The 21,726-nt window shown below is 55.2% G+C and overlaps 2 protein-coding genes across 3 annotated transcripts; one reads left to right on the forward strand and one right to left on the reverse strand.

Moving 5' to 3' along the window:
- Positions 1-1,179: 1,179 nt before the first annotated feature.
- On the forward strand, positions 1,180-6,500 carry TRPT1 (tRNA phosphotransferase 1). Of its 2 annotated transcripts, none has more exons than XM_050960610.1 (7): positions 1,180-1,836; positions 2,233-2,314; positions 3,962-4,131; positions 4,435-4,612; positions 4,824-4,880; positions 5,751-5,861; positions 6,387-6,500. In XM_050960610.1, the coding sequence occupies exons 1-7, from the start codon at positions 1,741-1,743 to the stop codon at positions 6,407-6,409; spliced, it is 717 nt and encodes a 238-aa protein (XP_050816567.1). In that variant the 5' UTR covers positions 1,180-1,740; the 3' UTR covers positions 6,410-6,500. The 2 variants fall into 2 exon arrangements, with proteins under 2 accessions (XP_050816567.1, XP_050816568.1); XM_050960611.1 differs by having other exon boundaries at positions 4,438-4,612.
- FERMT3 (FERM domain containing kindlin 3) lies at positions 6,148-20,829 on the reverse strand. The gene is made up of 15 exons (XM_050960599.1): positions 20,691-20,829; positions 19,487-19,654; positions 17,747-17,980; positions 17,073-17,198; positions 16,644-16,812; positions 15,354-15,456; positions 14,935-15,042; positions 14,201-14,335; positions 14,008-14,057; positions 13,635-13,759; positions 12,932-13,038; positions 12,200-12,415; positions 11,697-11,821; positions 11,257-11,398; positions 6,148-7,221 (listed from the first exon to the last, which is right to left on the reverse strand). Exons 2-15 carry the CDS (start codon positions 19,644-19,646, stop codon positions 7,042-7,044), a joined length of 1,980 nt encoding a protein of 659 aa, XP_050816556.1. The 5' UTR covers positions 19,647-19,654; positions 20,691-20,829; the 3' UTR covers positions 6,148-7,041.
- Positions 20,830-21,726: the final 897 nt, after the last annotated feature.

Genomic DNA, 21,726 nt, shown 5'->3' on the forward strand with positions numbered 1-21,726 from the left:
CATGCCCCAACCCTGGGAGAAACTGAGGTATGGAGAAGGTGATGGATGTACTGATATCACACAGTGAGGTTGCAAAGTCAGAAATAGAACCTACAGGTCCTGATGCCCAGCTCCGCTGCTGCAACCACTAGGATTCCCTCCCTACCCAGAGCAGATAGTAAACTTTATTATTATCATCATCATCATCATATTCTTCGCAACTTCCTTGGCTGGTGGAATGAACTAGGCCAAGGGCCTCCCCCAGCCATCTATGTCAGTGGATGGTGCTGGGGAAACGGCTCTGTGCAGCAAGGAGGTGAAAGGTGACTCCAGGAGCACAAGCCCTGAGTCAACACGAGGTGCTGCCACAAGCCAGCCTGACTCACTGAGTCACCTCCTGCTGGCTAGGGGCTGCTGTCATGGCCTCAGCTACCCTTAGCTTCCTCCCCCTAAATTAACCCCTAGACCTCACTCCCTGCCCGTGCTGAGGATAGAACCCAGGAGTCCTGACTCCCAACCCCTGCTCAGGGAGTGGATTGCACAGTGTGGGGTACCTCACCCTTAGCCTCAGTTTACCTGTTCTTAATTTCACCTCATTTTTTCATTTCCCCGATGACACCCTCCTTTCCTGCCATTTCCCCTGTCTCCCACTGCCCCAGCTTATGGCGTGGCTGGCATCTGGGACACTTCCTTCAGCAGAGGGGCCTTGGCCCTTCAAACCCCTTTTGCAAAGAGGAGACCCAGCAGCTGGCAGCCAGAGCTGGAGCTGTCTGCAAAGCGGATGTTGGGCGCCATCCTGTGTGGCCAGGCAGCACTGCTGGGCCTGCTGCAGGGTCCAGGCCCAGCCCAGAGCAGAGAAGGAAAGGGGATGGACACAGAGAGAGTGGTGGAGGGGGAGGGATGGGTATATGGATAGACAGGCAGGCAGATGGGGAGAGTGACCTGAAGAAGAGCCCTGTGAAAGCCTGCCTATTTCAGCAAGGGAAGCTGGTCCAATAAGAGCTATTTCCCCACATGCCCCCTCTGGCTCAGATAGGAGGGCCTGGGGCTACTCAGACAGTCATAGGCATAGCTCCCCCACCCCGATTATTCCACATTGCCCCGTAGGGGAGTCTCCCCCTGCTCACAGCAAGTGCCGCTGGCGCATGTAGGAGCTGGAATACCGGGCTAGATCGGCTCCCACGGCTGATCAGTCCTACCTGGAAGACTACAACTCCCAGAGGCCTTTGCGGCCCTAAAGTGGGCCTCCTGGCCACGTACTTGTCCATGATGCCTGGTGGGTGGGGCTGGAGCCCTGGAGCCCAGTTTGCAGCTGTGGTTGCTGGGGGACTAGCAGTCTGGTCTGGGACTGGGTAACTGCCCCCAGGCAAGGGGGTGCTGAGAAAGAGGAGGAGGGGAGCGAGGGCGCTGGAGAGTCGGATTGCTGGTGGGAGGAGGGGGCGGGAGAGTGGGATTGGTGGGGGGAGGGGACTCGGGGGGAGGAGAGTGGGATTAGTGAGGGGAGGGGACAAGGCTCTGGGAGAGGGGGCAGGAGAGTGGAATTGGTGGGGAGACGGGGCAGGAGAGTGGGATTGGTGGGGGGAGGGGACTCTGGGGGAGGGGGCAGGAGAGTGGGATTAGTGAGGGGAGGGGCCGCTCTGGGGGAGGGGGCAGGAGAGCGGGATTGGTGGGAGGGGATTCCGGGAACAGGGTAACTGCCTGGGGCCATTCTAGGGAGTCTGAGGCTGTAGAGAGCGCAGGAGCAGAGTAGGAGTGACTAGCATGGATCCAAGGGGGGCAGAATCTCAGCAGCCCCTCCCCAGGGCTCCTGGGAGAGGGAGTCGGAAGTCTGGGAGTCGAAAGAGGCACCAGGACCAGGTTAGAGCCAGTCACAATCTCCCCTGCCCTGGACTCTAAACCCTAGCCAGTCTTCTGCCAGGGTTGAGCTGGTGACACCTGTCTCCATGGCTAGATTTCTTGCAGGGGTTCCCCCCTCCAGTTCAGGCTTGGTTGGGTGGGGGCGGCAAGAGCTGACAGGAACCCCTCTTGGAGTGAGTTGGGAATAGAACCGAGGAGTCCTGGCTCCCAGCCCTCCTACTCTAACCCATTAGACCCCTCTCCTCTAACAGAGTTGGAAATAGAACCCAGGAGCTCCTAGTGGCTCATTCAGCCCTTTCTACTGAGGCTGCTGCTGGTGGTGGGGGAGTTATGTGGGATTCCCTCTGGGATGAGCTCCCCTCCCCCTCCATTCTCTGTCTCCCATCTCTCTTTCAGAACCCAGATGTCCGTCTGTCCAAAGCCTTGTCCTATGTTTTGCGTCATGGAGCAGCCCAGCTGGGGCTGGAGATGGGTGCTGGTAAGTGCACCCATACTCCCACGCATCTGCTCCCCCTGGCCCTACAGACAGGCTTCAGGACAGCACCTCTCCGATGGAGAGAGAGCTACTGAACCCCAGCAGAAAGGACTGAGACGGGACCCTCTGCTTAGGTACAACCCCCTATAGCTGACATGGGATCCCTGGCCTGCAGCTGGCCCTTGCTCTCCTACCTGCCCCTGCTGCCTGAAAATTCAGGGGGTCATAATGCGGGGCACTTGGTGCATGTGCTCCCTGTGCCCACAGAGGTGGTAGGAAAGAGAGCACAGAGAAGGGGACTAGGGCTGGGCGTGCGATCCAGACTCATTGCACTAAACAGCCCAGCCTCCTGCTCCAGAGGCTGTGTGCCCCTGCAGGTTATTGGGGACAGGGGTGTGCTGACATGAACTGGCCTGCCCTCTGCTGGAGGGCCAATGGATGGGCACTGCCCCAGGACACCTGGGTTCTTCAGCTCCTTATTACCCTGGGTTTGGGTGTGAGGAGAGCCGGAGGGGTGTGGGAAGGGGTAGGGCATCATGTGGAGGCCAAGCTGGCCTTTTCCCTCAACCACCCCCAGTGGATTGCAGAGGGAGATGATGGGGTTAGATGGACCTTGGCATACTTGGTCTAGGAGGGCGGGAGATGGGGTAGATCAGAGCAGATCAGGGAAGGGATGGGTTAGAGCATGTGAGACAGGTTAGGTCTAAGCCTTACCGGTGAAGGTTGGAGGGATGAGTAAGAGCTGCAAGACGGTGTCAGTCTCGACCACACTGGTTGGGGGTGCAAAGGGGGTTTATATCTTGGCCTAGCCAGTTGTGCGGGAATGGAGTAGGCCGGTAGAGCATGTGAGGAGGGGCAGATCTCACCCTCTCTGGTTGGGGGAACAATGGTGTAGGTATAGGGGTGTTGTGCAAGGAGGAAGGATGAGGTAGGTCGTGCAGGGGGCAGATCTCACCCTCGCTGGTTGTGGAAAGGATGGGTTACTTTGGGGGGGTGTGCAAGGAGGGGGGAGAGGTAGGACAGTGGTCCCCAATGTGGTGCCCACGGGTGCCATGGTGCCCGCCAGATTATCTATGTGTGCCCACATACTGGCTGGCAGACAAGCATCCGCCAAAATGCTGCCAAAAAGTGGCATCACCAAGAGGTGTCTCTGCCAAAATGCCACCAAAAAGTGGCGTCATCAAGAGGCATCGCCGCCGAAATGCTGTTGATTTTCGGCAATGCTGCCTCTTGACATTGCTGCTTCTCAGCAGCATTTTGGCAGATGCTTGTCTGCCGGCCACGGTCCTCGGTGGCTTGTTGTCCAGCACCCACTACCTGGAAAAGGTTTGGGACCACTGAGGTAGGGCACGTGGAGGGCAGCTCTCACCCTCACTGATTATGGGGATGGGTAGGATGTGACGGGATTAATGGGGCAGGGGGGGTTGGGATGTGGGGATGAGGGCAGGGCAAGCAAGGGGTAGGTCTCCGCCTAGCTCATCTGGGTGTGGGGATAGGGGCAGGGTGAGCTGGGGGAGAGGTCTCGGCCTAGCCCGTCATGGGGGTGGGAGAGGACAAGGTGTGGGGGCAGCAGGTCTTGGCCTAGCCTCTCAGGGTGGTGGGAGGGAGCAGGTCTCAGCCTAGCTGGTCTCATCTGTCTTCCCTCCCCAGATGGGTTCGTAGACGTGGCTGCCCTGCTGAGCCTGCCCCGCTTTGGGGGTGTCTCTGTGGCCGATGTGCGACACGTTGTGGAGACTAATGAGAAGTGCCGCTTTGCCCTGCGCCCCCACCCTAGTGACGGGCACTTGCAGATCCGCGCCAACCAGGGGCACTCACTGCAGGTGCTGGGGGAGGGGTGGTCGGTAGCAGAGAGGGACCCCTCTTCTGGAGAAGTGTGGGGGGGATTGAGTGGGCAGTGTGAATCCTACAACCTGGGGCCTTAGAGTGCACGGGATGGGTCAGAGCAGGATCCTCATTCTCCCAGGATGAGGAGTCAGGGGGAAGGACAGGATCCTTGCTTCATGGGATGGGGGGCAGGGGCACCTTGGACATAAGAAGGGGCAAGAGAATGGGGGCTAAGGGGAGCACAAAAAGGGACCCTAGGCCAGAAGCGCCATTGTGATATCCCTCCATTCCCTCGCTAGCAGGTATCAGAGCTAGAGCTGATCCCACTGCTGGAGCCCACAGCCCTACCCCAGACCATGGCCCATGGCACTTACTTACGGCACTGGCCAGCCATCTGCCGAGGGGGCCTTTCCCGCATGGGGCGCAACCATATCCACCTAGCACCTGGGCTGCCTGGAGATGGACATGTCCTCAGCGGTCAGTATGCACGCTCTACTGGGGAGAGAACCCAGGAGTCCTGTCCCTGGTGCAGTAGTGGGGAGCTCTCTTTGGGGGTGGAGGGGCTATGATCCCAAGGGACACTGTTGGTTCTGTGTACAAAGCCCAGTCAGCTGGCGGGATGGGGGTGGATCTAGGAGTTGCTCCCCATAGGCCGCTTTTGACCACCTCTTTGACTATTGATCCACAGGGATGAGGCAGGACTGTGATGTTGCTATAGTGATTGATGGGCCCCAGGCACTGGCAGGTGAGTAAGGGGATGGGGGGATAAATATCAGGGAGGGAGAGGAATTATTTAAGCTTAGTACCAATGTGGACACAAGAACAAATGGGTATAAACTGGACACTAGGAAGTTTAGACTTGAAATTAGACAAAGGTTTCTAACCACTAGAGGAGTGAAGTTCTGGAACAGCCTTCCAAGGGGAGTAGTGGAGCCAAAAGACATATCTGGCTTCAAGACTAAGCCTGATAAGTTTATGGAGGGGATGGTATAATGGAATAGCCTAATTTTGGCAATTAATTCATATTTGATTATTAGCAGGTAAATATGCCCAATGGTCTGTGATGGGATGTTAGATGGGGTGGGATCTGAGTTACTACAGAGAATTCTTTCCTGGGTGCTGGCTGGTGAGTCTTGCCCACATGCTCAGGGTTTAACTGATTGCCATATTTGGGATCGGGAAAGAATTTTCCTCCAGGGCAGATTGGCAGAGGTTTGTTCCCTTCCTCTGCAGCGTGGGGCACGGGTCACTTGCTGGAGGATTCTCTGCACCTTGGAGGTCTTTAAACCACGATTTGAGGACTTCAGTAACTCAGACATAGGTTAGGGGTTTGTTAAAGGGTGAGATTTTGTGGCCTGCGTTGTGCAGGAGGTCAGACTAGATGATCATAATAGTCCCTTCTGACCTTAAAGTCTATGGGTCTCTGGTGGAAACCAAGAAGTTTCCTCAACCCTTGCAACTGAGGCACTTATCTTCTCAGCAGCAGAACCCAGGAGTCCTGGCTCCCAGCCCCCTCCTCTAACCACTCAACCCCAGTCCCCGCTCTGAGTGGAGGATAGAACCCAGGTGTCCTGGTTCCCATGATCCTGTGACTGTGTGTTGCTTCCCCCTGCAGATGGGATCCAGTTCTATCGCTCAGCTAATGGTGTCATCCTCACACCAGGTGATGCTGAAGGTCTCCTGCCTCCCCGGTACTTCCAGAGAGTCCTGCAGTTCCGGCCTGACCGTAAGAGTCTACCTCACCCTGCCTCCTACCTTCTCGAGGAGGCTTGGCACTGGGGGTAGGACAGTCTCTGACCTCTCCATCACCCCATGAGCCCCACCCACTAGAAAGAGGGGAAGGGACTTGTCCAAGGTCATAAACCAAGTGGGGAGTAGGACCCAGCAGTCCTGATTCCCACTCCCCCTGCTCTAACCCACTCATTTCCACTTCCCTTCCCACACTGGAGATAGAACCCTAGAGTCCGGGGAGCAATTCCCACCCTTCCACAGAGTCACAGACCTGCCCAACATGGTGAGAGCTTGGTTTATTACTCTGTGTTTGCAGTCCCAGCCGACATGCCTGGCTGGCAACTTGTGGCAGAATCCAAGCAGCCGTGGCTTTGATCCTCTCCCAGGGAATGGCAGAGAAGGGCCCATGGGCTGGTGTGGGGTGGAGGGTCCCTTCGTTCCCTGGCATGGTTGGCGAGGGCAGGCAGGTGCAGGAAAGCCAGCTGCTGCTAACACCCTTCTGAATCCTTCTCTCTTTCAGGGCGTCTGCTACCCCTCGAGTGATCCACACAGGGCCGAGCCAGCTCCAGGGCCATGACATGGAGGAGAATCAGGGCGGGAGAGAGCAGTGTAAAATAACATCCCTATTGTTCCATCTGCTGCAGCTTCTTTAACCATCTCTCTGCTGGATTTGCCGCACTCCCTTCCCCCAAACACACACACAGGCTGCTGGGGTAGGGGGTGCTGGCTGGGGACCTGTACTCCCCCTCCCATAGAGCACATGCAGGAGTGCTGGGGTGGCAGGGGGCACGAGAGGGGATGGGTGGATTAAGGAGTGTCTTGGGCCATTGAGGGGTGGTGTTGGGGCGTGGTGTGCAGGGAATTTGAGGTGGGGAGGTGTTGGGGTGGCTGGGTTGGTTAGCTAGGTGTGTATGGAAAAGGGGAGGCTGGGGTTTTGATGCATGGGGGGAGGGGCTTGGGAATTTGTGTGTAGGGATTGGTGGGCTGGTTAAATTCTGTATGGGGAGGAAGGTGGGTGTGTTGGGGGAGGAGGCTGTTTTGGGGATGGGTGGGTGAGGGGTCCATTGTACAGATGGCTGCACTCTCCCTGTGGGTGGGGCCAATGTTGGCCCCAGCTCTTCCCCCTCCCTGTTGTCCCCTGGTACCCAGCAGGAGATGGGAGCAGTGCTGAGTGCTCACAGGGCCTCGTGGCCCCCTGTCAGCTTGTAGAAAAGCTCCTCATCAAGGCCCCGGCCCTTGTCAGTGGAGCGGGTGGACAGGAAGATGTAGCCCCCGATGTACTCGTGCACGATATTGCACCCAGCTGACACGCTGCTGAACGCCACATTGATGTGCTCATCAAATTCAATCGCCACCTGGGGGAGAGGACAGTAGTGAAGGGCTGGTTGGGAAAACAACACAGGAGTCCTGGCTCCCACCTTTTAGTGTTGTTAGGAACTGGGGAACCTTTTGGGGAAGAAGTAGCCTGTACCCGGGGGAGGATGGACTCCACCTTAACCAAGATGGAACCAGACTGCTGACATGTAAAATTAAAAAGGTAGAGGAGTTCTTAAACCAAGAGCTGGGGGAAAGCCGACAGGTGTGGAGGAGCACCTGGCTCACCAGAGACATCCTTTAGGGATGAATTTATTCAAGGGCAAACTCAACTCAATATCTTAAGATGGAGGATAGTAAAGAAGTTGATGAAGTACAGATAGGAGCTAGTAAGGAACAGTCAAACACATGACTCTCAAACATAACACATGAAGGCAAGTGACTAAATAAAATGTACAAGGGCTTATATACTAATGCTAGAAGTCTAAATACTAAGATGGGTGAACTAGAGTGGCTGGCATTAAATGAGGATATTGGTATCATAGACATTACAGAAACTTGGTGAAATGAGGCTAATCAATGGGACATGGTAATACCAAGGTATGAAATATATAGGAATGACAGGTCACGCTCGTGGGGGTGAGATGGCACTACATGTGTTTTTTTTTTAAAAGTGAAAACCTTAAATGAATCAAACTACTGTAAAGTCTCTTTGGGTAGAAATTCCAAGCTTGAATAATAAGAGGATAGCAGGAGGAATATACTACTGACCACAAGAGTGAGAGTGAAATGCTAATGGAGGTTTCAGAGGCTATAAAACCAGAAATCACTGTAGTAATGGGTGATTTCAACTATCTTCATATTGACTGGCTAAATGTCACCTCAGAATGGGGATGCAGAGATGACCCCCCCCCCATAAATGGCTGCTTGCTGGTGCACCTAGACTTGTAACCCAGAAGGGGAGAGGCAATTCTTGATTTAGTCCTAAGTGGAGTACAGGATGTGGTCCCAGAAGTAACTATTGTTGAACTGCTCGGTAACAGTGACCATAATGTAATTAAATTTAGCATCCTTGGGGGGGGGGGGGGAAATACCAAAAAAAACCCTATCCCTCCAGGGTTACATTTAACTTTAAAAAGGGAAACTATACAAGAATGAGGATGTTAGACGGAAATTAAAAAGAACAGTCACAGGGGTACTCCTGCAGCCAGCATGGAGACTACTTCAAAATACCATAATAGAGGCTCAGACTAAATGTGTACCCCACACCAAAAGAGACATGGCTAAGCAACAGAGTATTGGAGAGAAAAAGGCACCCTTCAAAATGTGGAAGTCAAATTCTAATGGGGAAAATAAGAAGGCACGCAAACTCTGGCAAGTAAAACGTACAAGTGTAATAAGACAGGCCAAAAAAGAATTTGAAAGATAACTTGCTAAAGATAAGAAAATTCTTGTTGTTAGTTTTCGCAAGTACATCAGAAGCAGGAAGCATGTCAGACAACCAGTATGGCCACTAGACAACCAAGGTGTTAAAGAAGCACTCAGGGAAAACAAGGCAATCGCAGAGACACTAAATGGATTCTTTGTATGGGTCTTTGCAGCAGAAGATGATACCCACAATCCAAGCTATTCTTTTTGGGTGACTAATTGAAGTATTGTCCCACATAGATGTGCCAATAGAGGTGGTTTTGACACGTATTACTAAAAGTAAACAATATTAAATCACCAGGACCAGATGGTATTCACCCAAAAGTTTGAAGGAAGTCAAATATGAAATTGCAGAACTGTAATATGTAACCTATTGCTGAAATCAGCCTCTGTAGCAGATGACTAGAGGATAGCTAATGAAATTGCAAATTTTAAAAAAGGCTCCAGAGGCAATGCTGGCAATTACAGGCCAGTAAACCTAATGTCAGTACCAGGCAAACTGGTAGAAACTATAGTAAAGAACACAATTATCAGAAAAAGATAAACACACTTTACTGGGGAAGAATCAACATAGCTTTTGTGAAGAGAAGTCATGGCTCACCAGTCTAATCGGATGATTAAGGGTATGGAATGGTTTCCATACCAGGAAAGGCTAAAGATTAGGGCTGCTCAGCTTAGAAGAGACACAATTAAGGGTGTGTGTGTCAGATAAAGGTCTATAAAATCATGAATGGCATGGAAAAAGTGAATAGCAAAGTGTTCTTTCCCTTTTCCCACAATACAAAAACCAGGGGTCACCAGATGAAGTTACTAGGCAGCAGATTTAATAGAAACAAGAGGAAGTACTTTTTCACACAATGCACAGCTAACCTGTGGAACTCATTGCTGTGGGATGTTGTGATGGGCAAAAGTATAACTGGAATCCAAAAAGAACTGGATAAGTTAGCGGTGGATAGGTCCATCGATGACTATTTGCCAACATAGCCAGGGATGTAACTTTATGCTTGGGGTGACCCTAAACCTCTGATCACCACTAGCCAGGAGTGGAAGATAGGGGTGGATCACTCTATGCCTCCCCTGTTCTCTACACTCTGGCTAAAGCTCTGATATGGGCCACTGTTGCCCAGGATACTGGGCAAGGTAGACTATGGTTTGAGCCAGTAGGGCAGTTCTTACATTCTTAGAATCGGTTACAAGATAATAGGGTTAGAAGGAAGAGCCAGCATGGGTTTGTCAAGAACGAATCATGCCAAACTCACTTAATTTCCTTCGTGGACAGGATTACTGGTCTAGTAGATGGGAAGGGAAGCAGCAGACATGGTCTATATTTTAGTAAAGCTTTTGACATAGTCCCACATGACATTCTAATAAGCAAACTACGGAAATGTGGTCTAAATGAAATTACTATAAGGTGGGTGCACAACTGGTTGAAAGACTGTACTCAGAGTAGTTAATGTTTCACGGTTGAACTGGGAGGGTTTATCTAGTGGGGCCCTACAGGGATCAGTGCTGGCTGCAGTACTATTCAATATACTCATTAATGACTTGGATAATAGAGTGGAGACTATGCTTATAAAATTTGCAGATAACACCAATCTGGGAAGGGTTGCAAGTACTTTGGAGTACGGGCTTAGAATTAAAAATCACCTTGACAAGTTAGAGAATTGGTCTGAAATCAACAAGATGAAATTCAGTAAAGGCAAGTGCAAAACTCTCTGGGGAAAAAAATCAAATGCACAATTACAAAATGAGAAAGAACTGACTACGTGGCCATATTGCTGAAAAGGATGTGAGGATTACAATGGATCACACATTGAACATGAGTCAGCAGCTGCAGAAATGGCTAATATTCTGGGGTGTCGCAAGAGAGTGTTGCATGTAAGATATGGGAAATAATTGTCCTTCTCTACTTGGCACTGGGGAGGCCTCAGCTGCAGTACTGTGCCTGGTTCTGGGCAGCACACTTTAGGAAAGATGGGAACAAACTGGAGAGAGTCCAGAGCAGAGCTACAAAAATGCTAAAAGGTTTAGAAACCCTGACCTAGGAGGAAAGGTTAAAAACACTGGGCTTGTTTAGTTATGAGAAAAGACGACTGAGGGCACCTGCTAATAGTCTTCCAATTTGTTAAAGGCTACTACAAAGAGAATGGTGGTTAATTGTTCTCTGTGGTCCCTGAAGGCAGGATAAGAAGTCATCCTTAATCTGCAGCAAGGGAGACTCAGGTCAGACATTAGGGAAAAACTTTCTGACTAAGGGCAATTAAGCTCTGCAACAGGCTTCCAAGGGAGGTTGTAGAATCCTCATTACTGCAGGTTATTAAGAACAGGTTTGACAAACAATTGTCAGGGATGGTGGAGGTTTATTGGTCTTGCCTCAGCGCAGTGGGCAGGACTTGGTGACCTCTCAAGGTCCCTTCCAGCCCTACATTTCTGTGATTCTGTAGACCCACTCACCTCCCAGAGCCAGGCAAGAAACTCCAGGAGTCCTGGAGCCCAGCCTCCAACCTGCACGGGCACTGGAGAGGAGAAGACGACCCAATTCAATTGTGTCTCCTAGGGCATTCCCCACACCCCCTCTCCCTGTTCCAGATTCCATGATGGCTTGGCATGCTCCTAATAGGCCCCAGCACCCCCTTCTCTGCACTGACCTGACGGATGTCCCAGTTGACATTCCACTGGCGCATGTTGCTGTACCGCCAGGTCTTTACCACATCTCCCACAGCCAGGTCAATTCGGATCAGACGATTATTGGCGATGCCCAGGATCTCATCCTTCCTACTGCCCTTGAACCTGGGGAGCATGGAGGGGTTGGGAGTCAGAACTCCTGGGCTGTATTGCAGTTTGGGGGTGGGGGGTGGCAGTCTATGGATTAGAGCAGGAGGGGCTGGGGGTCAGGACGCTGGTTTCTATCCCTAGCTCAGTGGGGAGAGGAGTGAGGTTGAGTGGGTTGGGGGTGGAGAGAAGGGGCTGGGTGTCAGGACTTCTGAGTTCTATCCATGGCTCTGTAGGGGAGTGAAGTGGGGTCCAGTGGTTACAGCCAGGGAGAGGGTGTCAGGACTCCTTGGTTCTGTGGGGAGGGGTGCCTCACCTGACCACAAAGTAGGAGATGCCGAAATCAGGCAGCGACTGCCAGGCCTGGATAAACCTCATCTTGGCCTCGGTGAGTGAGAGCTGGGCCACATTCTGATGGGCTTCCAAGATGCGCGGGGTTAACTGTGGGCAGGAGACAGGGGTCATTGTTTCACTATGTTCCAGGCCTGATCACTGCTTGAATGGGAGACCTCCCGGGAGGATGGTGTGTGGGGGTGCTCCCCTCACAGTCACTGCTGGCCCCATTACCCAAGTGCAGCAGTAGGGGGTGCTGTGCTGTGCTGGAGGGAGCAAGGCAGGGTGGGGGGCTCAGCAGAGGGGGCTCTGTCCTTGCAGTTAGTGCTGTCCCCACTATCCAAGTGCAGCACTAGGGGGAGCTGGGCTACAGGGGGTGTCTCCTCTTGCAGTCAGTGTTGACTCCATCGTGGGGCTAGGGGGTGCTGGGCGCCAGGGAGCGGGCCAGGGAGCTCAGTTGGGGTTGCTGCCCCAACCCCCACCTACCTGTTTGGGCTTGAATTTCTTCTGGTAGCGGGGAGACACCAGCCACTGGGTGCCCATGGCCTCAGCATCGGGGGCCACGGGCGCGTCAGGACTGGCTCTCTGCAGCTGCAGGAAGGACAGGATGTTCTGCACCTCAGACTGATACGTGCTGTCTGCCATGGTCCGGCCCTTGGCTGCCAGCCGGCACCCTGCCATCCAGCTGGCATACTGCTGCTCCTGCGGAGGGGTGAGGGGGAGGGAAGGAAGGGGGTTAAAGGAGGGGGAGGCACTAAAGACCCCCAGCTGGGACCACCGCTGCAATGCATCTCAGTAGCCAGCAGTATAGAGCCTGCAGCCCCTTTCTAGAGGATAATCCCATTCACCCACCAATTCACAGCCCCTTCCCCCAGTATAGCCCCATTGCAGCCCTCCTTTTATGGTGTAATCCCACTGCCCTCTCACTCCCCACAACCCTCTTCCTACATGGTACATCCCAAATGCATCCTCCAATGTGACTCCAGGGTATAATTCCACTTCACCCACCCACCCCACAGTAGGGTGACCAGATGTCCTGATTTTATAGGGACAGTCCTGATATTTGGAGCTTTGTCTTATATAGGTGCGTATTACACCCCACTCCCATCCCAATTTTTCACAGTTGCTGTCTGGTAACCCTACCCCACACAGTCCCAGTATAATCCCATGGCACCCACCCACTCCACAGTCCAATCCCACTTCTACCTCCCAACTTACATCCTCACAGCGCAGGTACACCTCACTCATCCCCTCCGGAGATGGCACCAGCAGTCTGATGCAGAACTTTTGGCCTGAGATGTTGACGTCCGGTACCACCTCACAGCCTGAAATTGGGGGTGGGGGGAGTGGAATGCAGCACATCTGGTGATTAAAATGCTTTAGTGTGGCTGCAAAAACACCTCAAAATCCCATGGGGCTGGAGAACAATCTCTCGCCTCTGTGTTGACCTATAAAACTACTTGCCACAGGAGTTTTAGGGAGGCCAAGGCTTTAGGGAGATTAGATCTGGCTGTTAGTTGATGCCAGAGGCCATTGATTGGCTGCGAATGGCAGGGTCCAGAAAAGAAAATCCCATCCTTTTGCTTTCAGTTAGCTGTGGAACTTGCTGCTACTGGAGTGCAAAGGACCCAGGAGGTTGGAATAGAGAGGATTTGACGTTTCTCTAGAGAAGGGGATTCACTTGCACCCTAGGTGCTGACACCAAGAGACCCTCGTGCTGCAGGTGGAAGATACGTGGGGGGAATCCCGCCCAGCATTGCCTGGTGAGGGGAGCTCAGTGTTGAGGGAAGGCTTACGCTCAGTTCTCCGAAGCCGCAGGCTGTGCGCGAGCTGGGACACAGAGGGTCTGGATGAGCCCATCAGTCTGATCGGGAGGGTGCGGAGGAGAAGACATGCCAGGGGAAAGGGATGCCGTACTCACCCTTGAGATTGAGCTGCTGCACGGGCTCACCCAGCGCCTCCTCGCGGCTCTTGTAGTAGGAGATGGTGGTCTCTTTGAACACCACCCAGTGCTGCTTGTAGCCCTTGAGCGTCAGCTTGCGGGGCCTATGAAGGGGGGAGTCAGTGCCAAGGTGGAAGGGGCACAGTCAGGCACCCCTCAGGTGTGGGAGACGCACACAGTCCCCCTTGAACCCTGAGCTGTGACATGGGGCAGGTGCAAGGGGACAGCTTGGGGGATGGGGTCAGGCATGTTATTGGAACTGAGCACTAGACCCCACGTTGCTCCCAGAGCAGGGGAATCCTGACTCCCAGCCCCCGCCCCCACAGTGAGGATGAGAGAGTCTGGGGCTCACCTGAATATCCGGAGATAATCCTTCAGCTCAGGGATGGTGGTGAGATTTTCCTGCCAGGAGATCAAGACACAGTCACCCGCTGCTACTCCAGCCCAGCCTCCCGATGCCCCTCAATCCTGCAGCCTCCTGATATTCCAACCTAGGCCCTCCCACAGCTCTGCTGGTGCCCCTCACCGCTCCCCCGCCCCCTTACCAGCATGTCCGAGGTTGATGTCCCCCCCTCCAGCTTGACCTGGAGGTTGGACAGGGCTGAGTCCAGGTCATCCATGCCTTGCTCCCCAGCTGTCTCTGTGGGGTCAGCACTCAGGGACAGCTTGTTGATGTGATACTGGAGGGCAGCGGAAGGCAGATTAGTTGAGGAGAAGGGAGAGGGAGATCTTCACTCCACCCACCCAGATAGCGCCTCCCATGGGATTGACCCACTGGCCTGACCTGGGGGAATGGATCCTTGTTCACCCAGGTGGGAGAGCTCCAGGGGTAGTTAGCCCTGGCACCACTGGGTGAGCTCTGGGGAAGACAGACCCCAGCCCAGCTGGGGATGGGGTGTGGAAATATATCCGGGTAAGGGTGCTCTGTAGGAGGGAGAGGCTAGATCCCCACTAGGAGGGAGTGCTTGGGGGACAGATGGATCCCAGCCCAGCTGGGTGGGAGGGCTCCAGAGATTGTTAGTCCTGGCCCCACTGGGCGAGCTCTGGAGAAGATAGATCCCAGCCTGACTGTGGGGTAGGTGGGAGTGTTCCATGGCAGGGGAAGGGATGGATCCTGGCTAGTTGCAGGTGCTTCATGTGACAGGGGAGAAGAGGATGGATCCCAGCCTGACTGTTGGGGGGATCCCTTGTAGGTGGGGGTGGATCCCAGCCCAGCAGGGGGAGGTGGATCCTGGCCTAGCTGGGGGGGTGGGGGCCTGGCGGGGCGGATTTCCAGTACCTGCAGGGCAGCGAAGACCATCATCTCCTCCTCGGTACTTTCGGTCTCCTCCAGCAGCACAGCCCAGCGTGCCTGCTCGTACAGCTGGGTGATGCGCACCGCGTCGTACTGCAGCACCGGGGACAGAAAAGGTGGGTGGGGGTTAGGGGTCAATGGGGGAAATTAAGGGGGAGGAGCAGGGGAGGGAGTGGAGGGAGGAGAGTTGGGTCAGGGGATGAGGGGTCCTGGGCTCCAGATCCAAAAAGTCGGGGTAGGTTTGAGGAGGGAAGGGAGAGTGTGGGGAGAGGCAATGGAGTGTGGCAAGGGTTGGGGGTCCCCCCTTCGGCTCCTGCATGAAGTAACCAGGACAGGCTGGCTGTGTTTGGGGAGTGTAGGGTGGACAGGAGAGCCCAGGGGGAGGAGGCACAGGGAGGTCCCACCTTGGGCTCCAGGTCAAAGAAGTTGTAATATTTGAACCGCAGCCAGAGCTGCTCGTTCTCCCGCACGTCCTGCTGCATCAGTGACCGTGAGGAGCTCAGCCACCTAGAGGGGAACATGGGAATTGTCATATTTGTAAGAACAGGCATGACTCAGTTTCCCCACCCACTTGGGATTGCCACCCCCTGGACAGGAAGGGGTTACCTTCCCATCTAGGCAGAGGAGACAGGATGGCTGTGGGTCTCTCTAGCTTAGACAGGGGGTGGGGGGAGAATGCACCATCAAGAACTGTCCCTAGGCAGGGAACCCTGGAGCGATACCAGGACTCCCGCTGGCCAGCCAAGGGAGGCTGAACATGTGTGACTCCAGAACCAGCCAGCTGGAGATCAGGGGACAGGAGGCGGCTCCAGCCTGCCCCTCACTTAGCCCGGCAGAGCTTGGGGGCTGGGCTGGGAAGGAGCGGGCAGTGTCTCTGCACAGCATGCGCCCCTGTGCAGATGCCCTGATCCCAGCATGGAAGGGCTTTGGGCGCAGTAGCTAGAGAGTGATTCCACTAGCCGAGCTCTCCCATGTGGGGCGAAGTTGCATCCCCCGGCAGCGGCTGCGGGAAGCTCTGCCAGGCAGGCCTGGGCTAGGAACGGGGCTGCCCATGTAGCATTCATAAGGCAAGTCAGGGTCAGCTCTCCGCACGCCCTGGAACAGAAGGTCTGCCCAGCGTGGGGTGCCCCCCAAGGGCTCAGCAGTGATGGGGCTCGTGCAGGCAGTGGGGGAGGGAGGGTTCACTTTTGGATACTAAGGGTAACACTCCACCCTGGTCTAGGAGTGAGGCCCCAGCCAGAAATCAGGGGAGCCTGTCAGGAGCCTAGGGAATGGGGCAGGTGGCTGCCAGCATGGACTACGGGCTGAGCCTGGCTTTCTGCATTGAGCTAAGGACCCCACGATGCTGGATCCCAGGGGACTAGTAAACGCTGGCTTGCTCTGAACAGGTTGCACTGGGCTGCTGCAGGGAACTGAATGCAGAGGAACCGCTGGGGAGATACAGAGAGACATGGGGGCTGGAGCCCAGGGCCCCGCCTAGGCATGCTGGAATCGCGGGCTCATGCTAACTCCATGGCCCGGGCACCGTCCGAGGTGATGGTATAAAAGGCTGGGGGTACAAAGCGCCCTGGAAATCCATGACGGGACGCAGCTGTGGTGCTGCCCCTAGGCACAAGGCCAGCAGGAGCAGCTCTCTGCCCACTCCCCGTCAGTTCTCTCAGTGCCCCTCAATCCCAACCCGCAGCTCCTCTCACCGGCTGTTGATCTGGGCCTTCTCCACGAGATTGCTGGGCCGAGGCATCTTCAGCACGTGCTCGGGGGTCAGGCCGGTCCAGCTCACTGACAGCATCCGGTAACAGGCCTCAGTGGCGGGGCTGTCTGAGAAATGAGCCGGCATCCCCCGGAACGGCTGCTGCTCTGCACCTGTGAGAAAAGGGAGAGCTGCTGCTCTGTGCACAAGGCGGGTTAGCAGTACCCAGGCAGACGCACACCGCCAGGGGCACACACAGAAGGGCAGCCTCTCACACCAGTGCTCTTGTTCACTAGTGCATGTACCCTCTGGCACGAGCACACGAGGGCGCTCTCACAGGCACTCTTACTAATGCACTAGCATGAACGCTCACCCCAGCACTTGCAGGAGAGTGCACTCACACACCCTACCCACCCCCCTTGCCCGCACTCACTGGCTGGCAGCACCACCCCACTTAGGTCAAACTCATCCTCTGTCCCCAGCACCGGCCCCTTCCGCTTCTTCTTGTCCTTCTCGTTAGGTGCCCGCAGCAGTGAAAGCTCCTCGGCATGCCGGATACCTGGGAGGGAGACGACACGGGGTGAGGGAGCTCCCCAGGAAGGGTGTCTTCCCCCATCTTCCCCTCATTCCATCTGTCTGGGCCCCCTGCCCCTCTCTCCCAAAAGTCCCATCCCGCCTCCCCATGCCCACTCAGGCTTTTCTCCCTACTTTTCCTCACTCCCAACCCCTCCCCTCACCTCCTTGTACTCCCTGCACTCCTCTCTCTCTGCACACTTCCCCAACCCCTGCTCCTTGGGTCACCTCCTCACCCCAGACACTGGCCTGTCTATGCTCGTACTCCCCACCTGGGAAGGGGCAGACGGGGAGAAGAGCCCCGGGAGCTAGGAAGATGTGATGTCACTAATTTGTCATGACTCCCCAGGCACTTTTTCCAGACTTCTTTAAGCACTGCCCCCGCATGCACCTCCACAACCCCTACCCCCTGCACATTTGCCCTTCCCTCCTCCACAACTCCTGCCCCTCCCTGATGCTCACCCTCAATGTCTACCCCCTACATCCTTCTCCACGCTGGGCCCGTGTATGCCCCACCCCCTCCTGGGCACTCACTCAGCACCCGGCAGATGCCAGTCACAGCACGGAAGACAGGCTCAGAGAAGCTGGCGTGGACACGGATCATCCGCCGGTTGGGCAGCTGCAGCCGCACAGGCTTGTGCTGAGGTGTGTATCGGAGACGGGCGTCTGCCTGCAGCCCGTACTTATCCAGGGTCCAGTTGGTCTTGAGCAGCCAGAGTTTCTTCTGCTCCCACCAGAGAGCGTGGTCTGACCAGTTCTGCTTCACCTCTGGGGGCAGAGCACAGTAGTTTGCACAGGGACCCTTTGTCTGGTGCTGAGATGCAGCCACCTCTGGCATGGAGTATGGGGGCTGGTTATACAGGGACCCCTCACCCAGCGCTGAGATGCAGCCACCTCTGGCGTGGGGTATGGGAGCTGGTTATACAGGGACCCCTCGCCCAGCACTGAGATGCAGCCAGTGCCACCTCAGGGTGGGACGCAATAGGTAGCTCCCAGTATAAAGAGGATGCTGCAACTCCAGGAGCTGAACTGTGCAAGTCACACACAATACAAGTAAAGACGTCTAAACCAGAGCCATGGTTACTTAGGCAGGGTTCTGGCTTCCCCATGTTAACCACTCGACCCCATTCTCCTCCTGGAGTTGGGAGAGAACCCAGGTGTCCTGATCTGCAGCCCACTCTTCTCTAACCCATTAACCCCCCACCCCCTCCCAGAGCCAGGAATAGAATCCCAAGTGGCCAAGCCCTGAAGGCTATTTATAGCCATAGGCTCTGGCTAGCTGGCCCCTTATCAGCATCCATCCAGGGTATGGGCTTCACAGTCTCCAGCAGCAGCAGCTAGAGCTGCTATCAGGCACTGCCAGGAGAAGGTCCCCATACCACATAGACTGGCCACAGGAAGACATGGCACAGGCCCACCTTGTGTCCTGGGCAGATAAGGAGTCACTTCCTGTTGGATTGGTCCCTGGGCGCCCCCTCACACCAGGCCCCAAGCCCCTCCCTCGCTGGTACCTAGAGGAGTGGGGAGATGGGGGCAGGGGCAGACACTGTAGGGGAGTACAGGAGAGGGAGACACGTGGAGACAGATGGATGGATGGTGGGGGATGGACAGTGTGAGACGGACGGATGGATCACTAACACCTAAAAGATAGACAACTGGGCAGACTAGAGCCCAGCCAGGCGTTCCAGGGTTGGCCCACCCCCTGGGTAACCCCCATGCCCACAGATGGCAGGTGCTTGTCTCCCTGATACAGAGGGCAATTCTGGGGTAATCGGGGAGGCAGTGCCCCAGCCAGACCCTGATCCTGCACAGAGTAGGAGGGGAGAGGCAGGAACTAAGGGTGGAACTGGGTGATTTGGAGTCACTTCCCTGCACCAGGGTCATGACTCAGCCTGCATCATGTGAGAGACTGGCAGGAACAGCAGGGATTGGGGTCTAGCAGTTAGAGCAAGGGGCTGGGAGTCAGGAGTCCTGAGTTCCATTCCCAGCTCTGGGCTGGGGGGAGTGGGAATTTGAGGTGCCCTAGGGTAGAGGATTGGGGAATCCCCCACGTCCCCCTCTGATGCTAAGATGGATGATGCTGGGAATCCCACAGCAGGAAGTTGATGGCTACTGGAAGGAGAAGTGCGGCAGGGAGATTTAAAGGGACAGAACCCCACCATCCATGCAGGGGCTCACCCACTGTGGGGAGAAGTGTGTAAAGTGGGGAGGGGATTTAATGGGAGAGGACACCCCTACATGTAACCCACAGCAGCAGGGGGACCCCACACTCACTGATCTTATCCACAATCTGCAGCATGACGCCCCCAATGTGCACATCTCCGGTGACTCGCAGGGTGAGGGGCTCAGCCTCAGGCCCCAGCTCCTCCACAGCCACGCTCAGCTCCCAGGAGGCATCGATGTAATCCCCGCTCGCCGTCTTCAGCCCGGCCATGGCGAGCCCTGGAACGAGTGCAGCGCAAGGGTCAGAAGGGAGACATGATAGGACTCTTGGGTTCTATCCCCAGCTTCAATTGTCAGTGTAACAAGGGTGGGGCTTGTCCCTTTTTCTCTCTGTCAGTGGGTCAGGAGCACTGGGGTGGTACAAGGGGATGAAGGGATGAGAACGACTCCACAGTTCAGCAAGGGACATGTCCCACCTTTGCCCATTACACGGAGGGAGAGGATTTGCCTTCCCCCCAAGCATACAGGGGAGGCAAGAGACAGAAATAGCTGGTCCACTGCTCCCATACCGCAGCGCTAGGCTGGCCCAGTGTTGTGCTCGGGCTGCAGGGCACGGGATCCCAGGCTAGATGGGAGCCAAGGAATCCCAGTCCTGGCAGGAGAGAGGTGGTGCTGGGTGGGCCCTGGGGAGTCTGTCCTGCAAACAGCTGATCAGGCCAGAGAACCAGGGTCAGGATTCATGGATTCTATCCCCAACACGGGGAGGAAAGTGGGGTCTAGTTGGTTAGAGCAGAGAGGGCTGAGATTCAGGGCTCCTGGGCCCATTGCTGACCATGGTGGGGTGGGGGGGACACACCACCAATCCTTCCCAACTCATCAGTTCTCACTCACCAACCAGAGCTGGCAAGAGAACCCAGGGATCCTGACCCTCCATCCCCCAGAATGATACCCAATCAATTTACCCTGATCCCTATCTCATAGCTGAAGGCCACAAGGGCTGATACAAATCAGCAGGTGGGTAAATGCCGGCAGCCCCAGAAGTAGAGAGCCAGGCACCCAAAGAGTGAGGCCTGGCCCCAGGGACAGCTCCCCACCTCCTTTCAGCTACCCACGAGGAATTCCCCCATGGCTGGGTAGGAAGTGCCATGCATCTAGCTAGATCACACCTCCATGCAGCCGGTCCCCAACTCCCACCCAAACTGGGGTCCCCTCTTCCACTTCAGTGGCAAACTTGTGTGTGGGACGGATGGAGTGGGACCTGCCAAGCCACTGTAAAGCAGAACCTCCCGCCACCACCGTGCAGCCAGCCCCTTACCGATCCAGGTGTGGGCTCTCTCTGGAGCTGTTAGCTTAACTAGCACCGATAGGGATCCAGCCTGGGCTCTGTATCCCTCCCCAGCGTGCCTGCTGTCAAATCACTCCAGGCCGTTGCTCTAGCCCAAGGCGTTTCCCTTACCCTCCCCCCGCCCTTCACTTCCTCTCAGCCCGCCCAGCACTGTTTGCTCAACAGTTCCAGGGCTCTGCATTGTGTTTGCCTTGAGCAGGAAGTCCTTCGCATCAAGGCCCAATGGCAACTCAGGCACCTGCTGAGTCCTGGCATTGCTTGAGTAACGCCCACACAGCTGTGGGCAGCATGTAGGCCTTTCCTAGCAGGGACTGTATCTCACTTTGTATCTGAAGCACCTAGCACCATTGGGACCCTGATCTCAGTTATGGTTTGTGCAGCACCCAGCACAACAGGGCATCTTAGCTCAAGCCAGGGGGTCTGTAGTGCCTGGCCTCGGGGGGGCACCCCTTTATCAATCCACGGAAGGACAGACAGCAGCTATTGGAACACAAAGGGAAAAGGAAGGGAGTCTCCCTATGAATTTTCCTCTGCCCCACTGAGCAGCACATAGCGAAAACAAAATTAGTCAGTGGAACTCATGGGCACATTATTCCAGTACAGGCCACAGGTTCAGAAAGGATTTCAGTTCATTCAGGGGCTAATCAAGCAGGTGGCAAGGATATACGAAGGGAATGAATAGAAGCAGAACACTGACAGATGTTCAGTGGTGGGAATGGGCCCTGCGAGCAGGACCCCAGGGTTACCTGAATCTTCCTCTGAAGCAGGAAGCACTGGGGGGAGACTGGACTCACTGGGCTGATCTGGTTTTGCTGTTCTTATGCTCCCACACTGCTGTTGGCCACTGGAATTTGGGGCACTGCTGAGAAGCATCCAACTGCGTATGGCAACTGTGTTTGGAGCGCTAGGGTACTTATTTCTCCTACCCTGGATTGCAGGTGTCTTGCCTCCCTAATTGCCCCTAGGTCACATGTTTCAGCAGAGAATGCTGCAGTTTTAACTCTTC

The sequence above is a fragment of the Gopherus flavomarginatus genome, chromosome 6 (genome assembly GCF_025201925.1).
Source record: "Gopherus flavomarginatus isolate rGopFla2 chromosome 6, rGopFla2.mat.asm, whole genome shotgun sequence".
Classification (NCBI taxonomy): domain Eukaryota; kingdom Metazoa; phylum Chordata; order Testudines; family Testudinidae; genus Gopherus; species Gopherus flavomarginatus.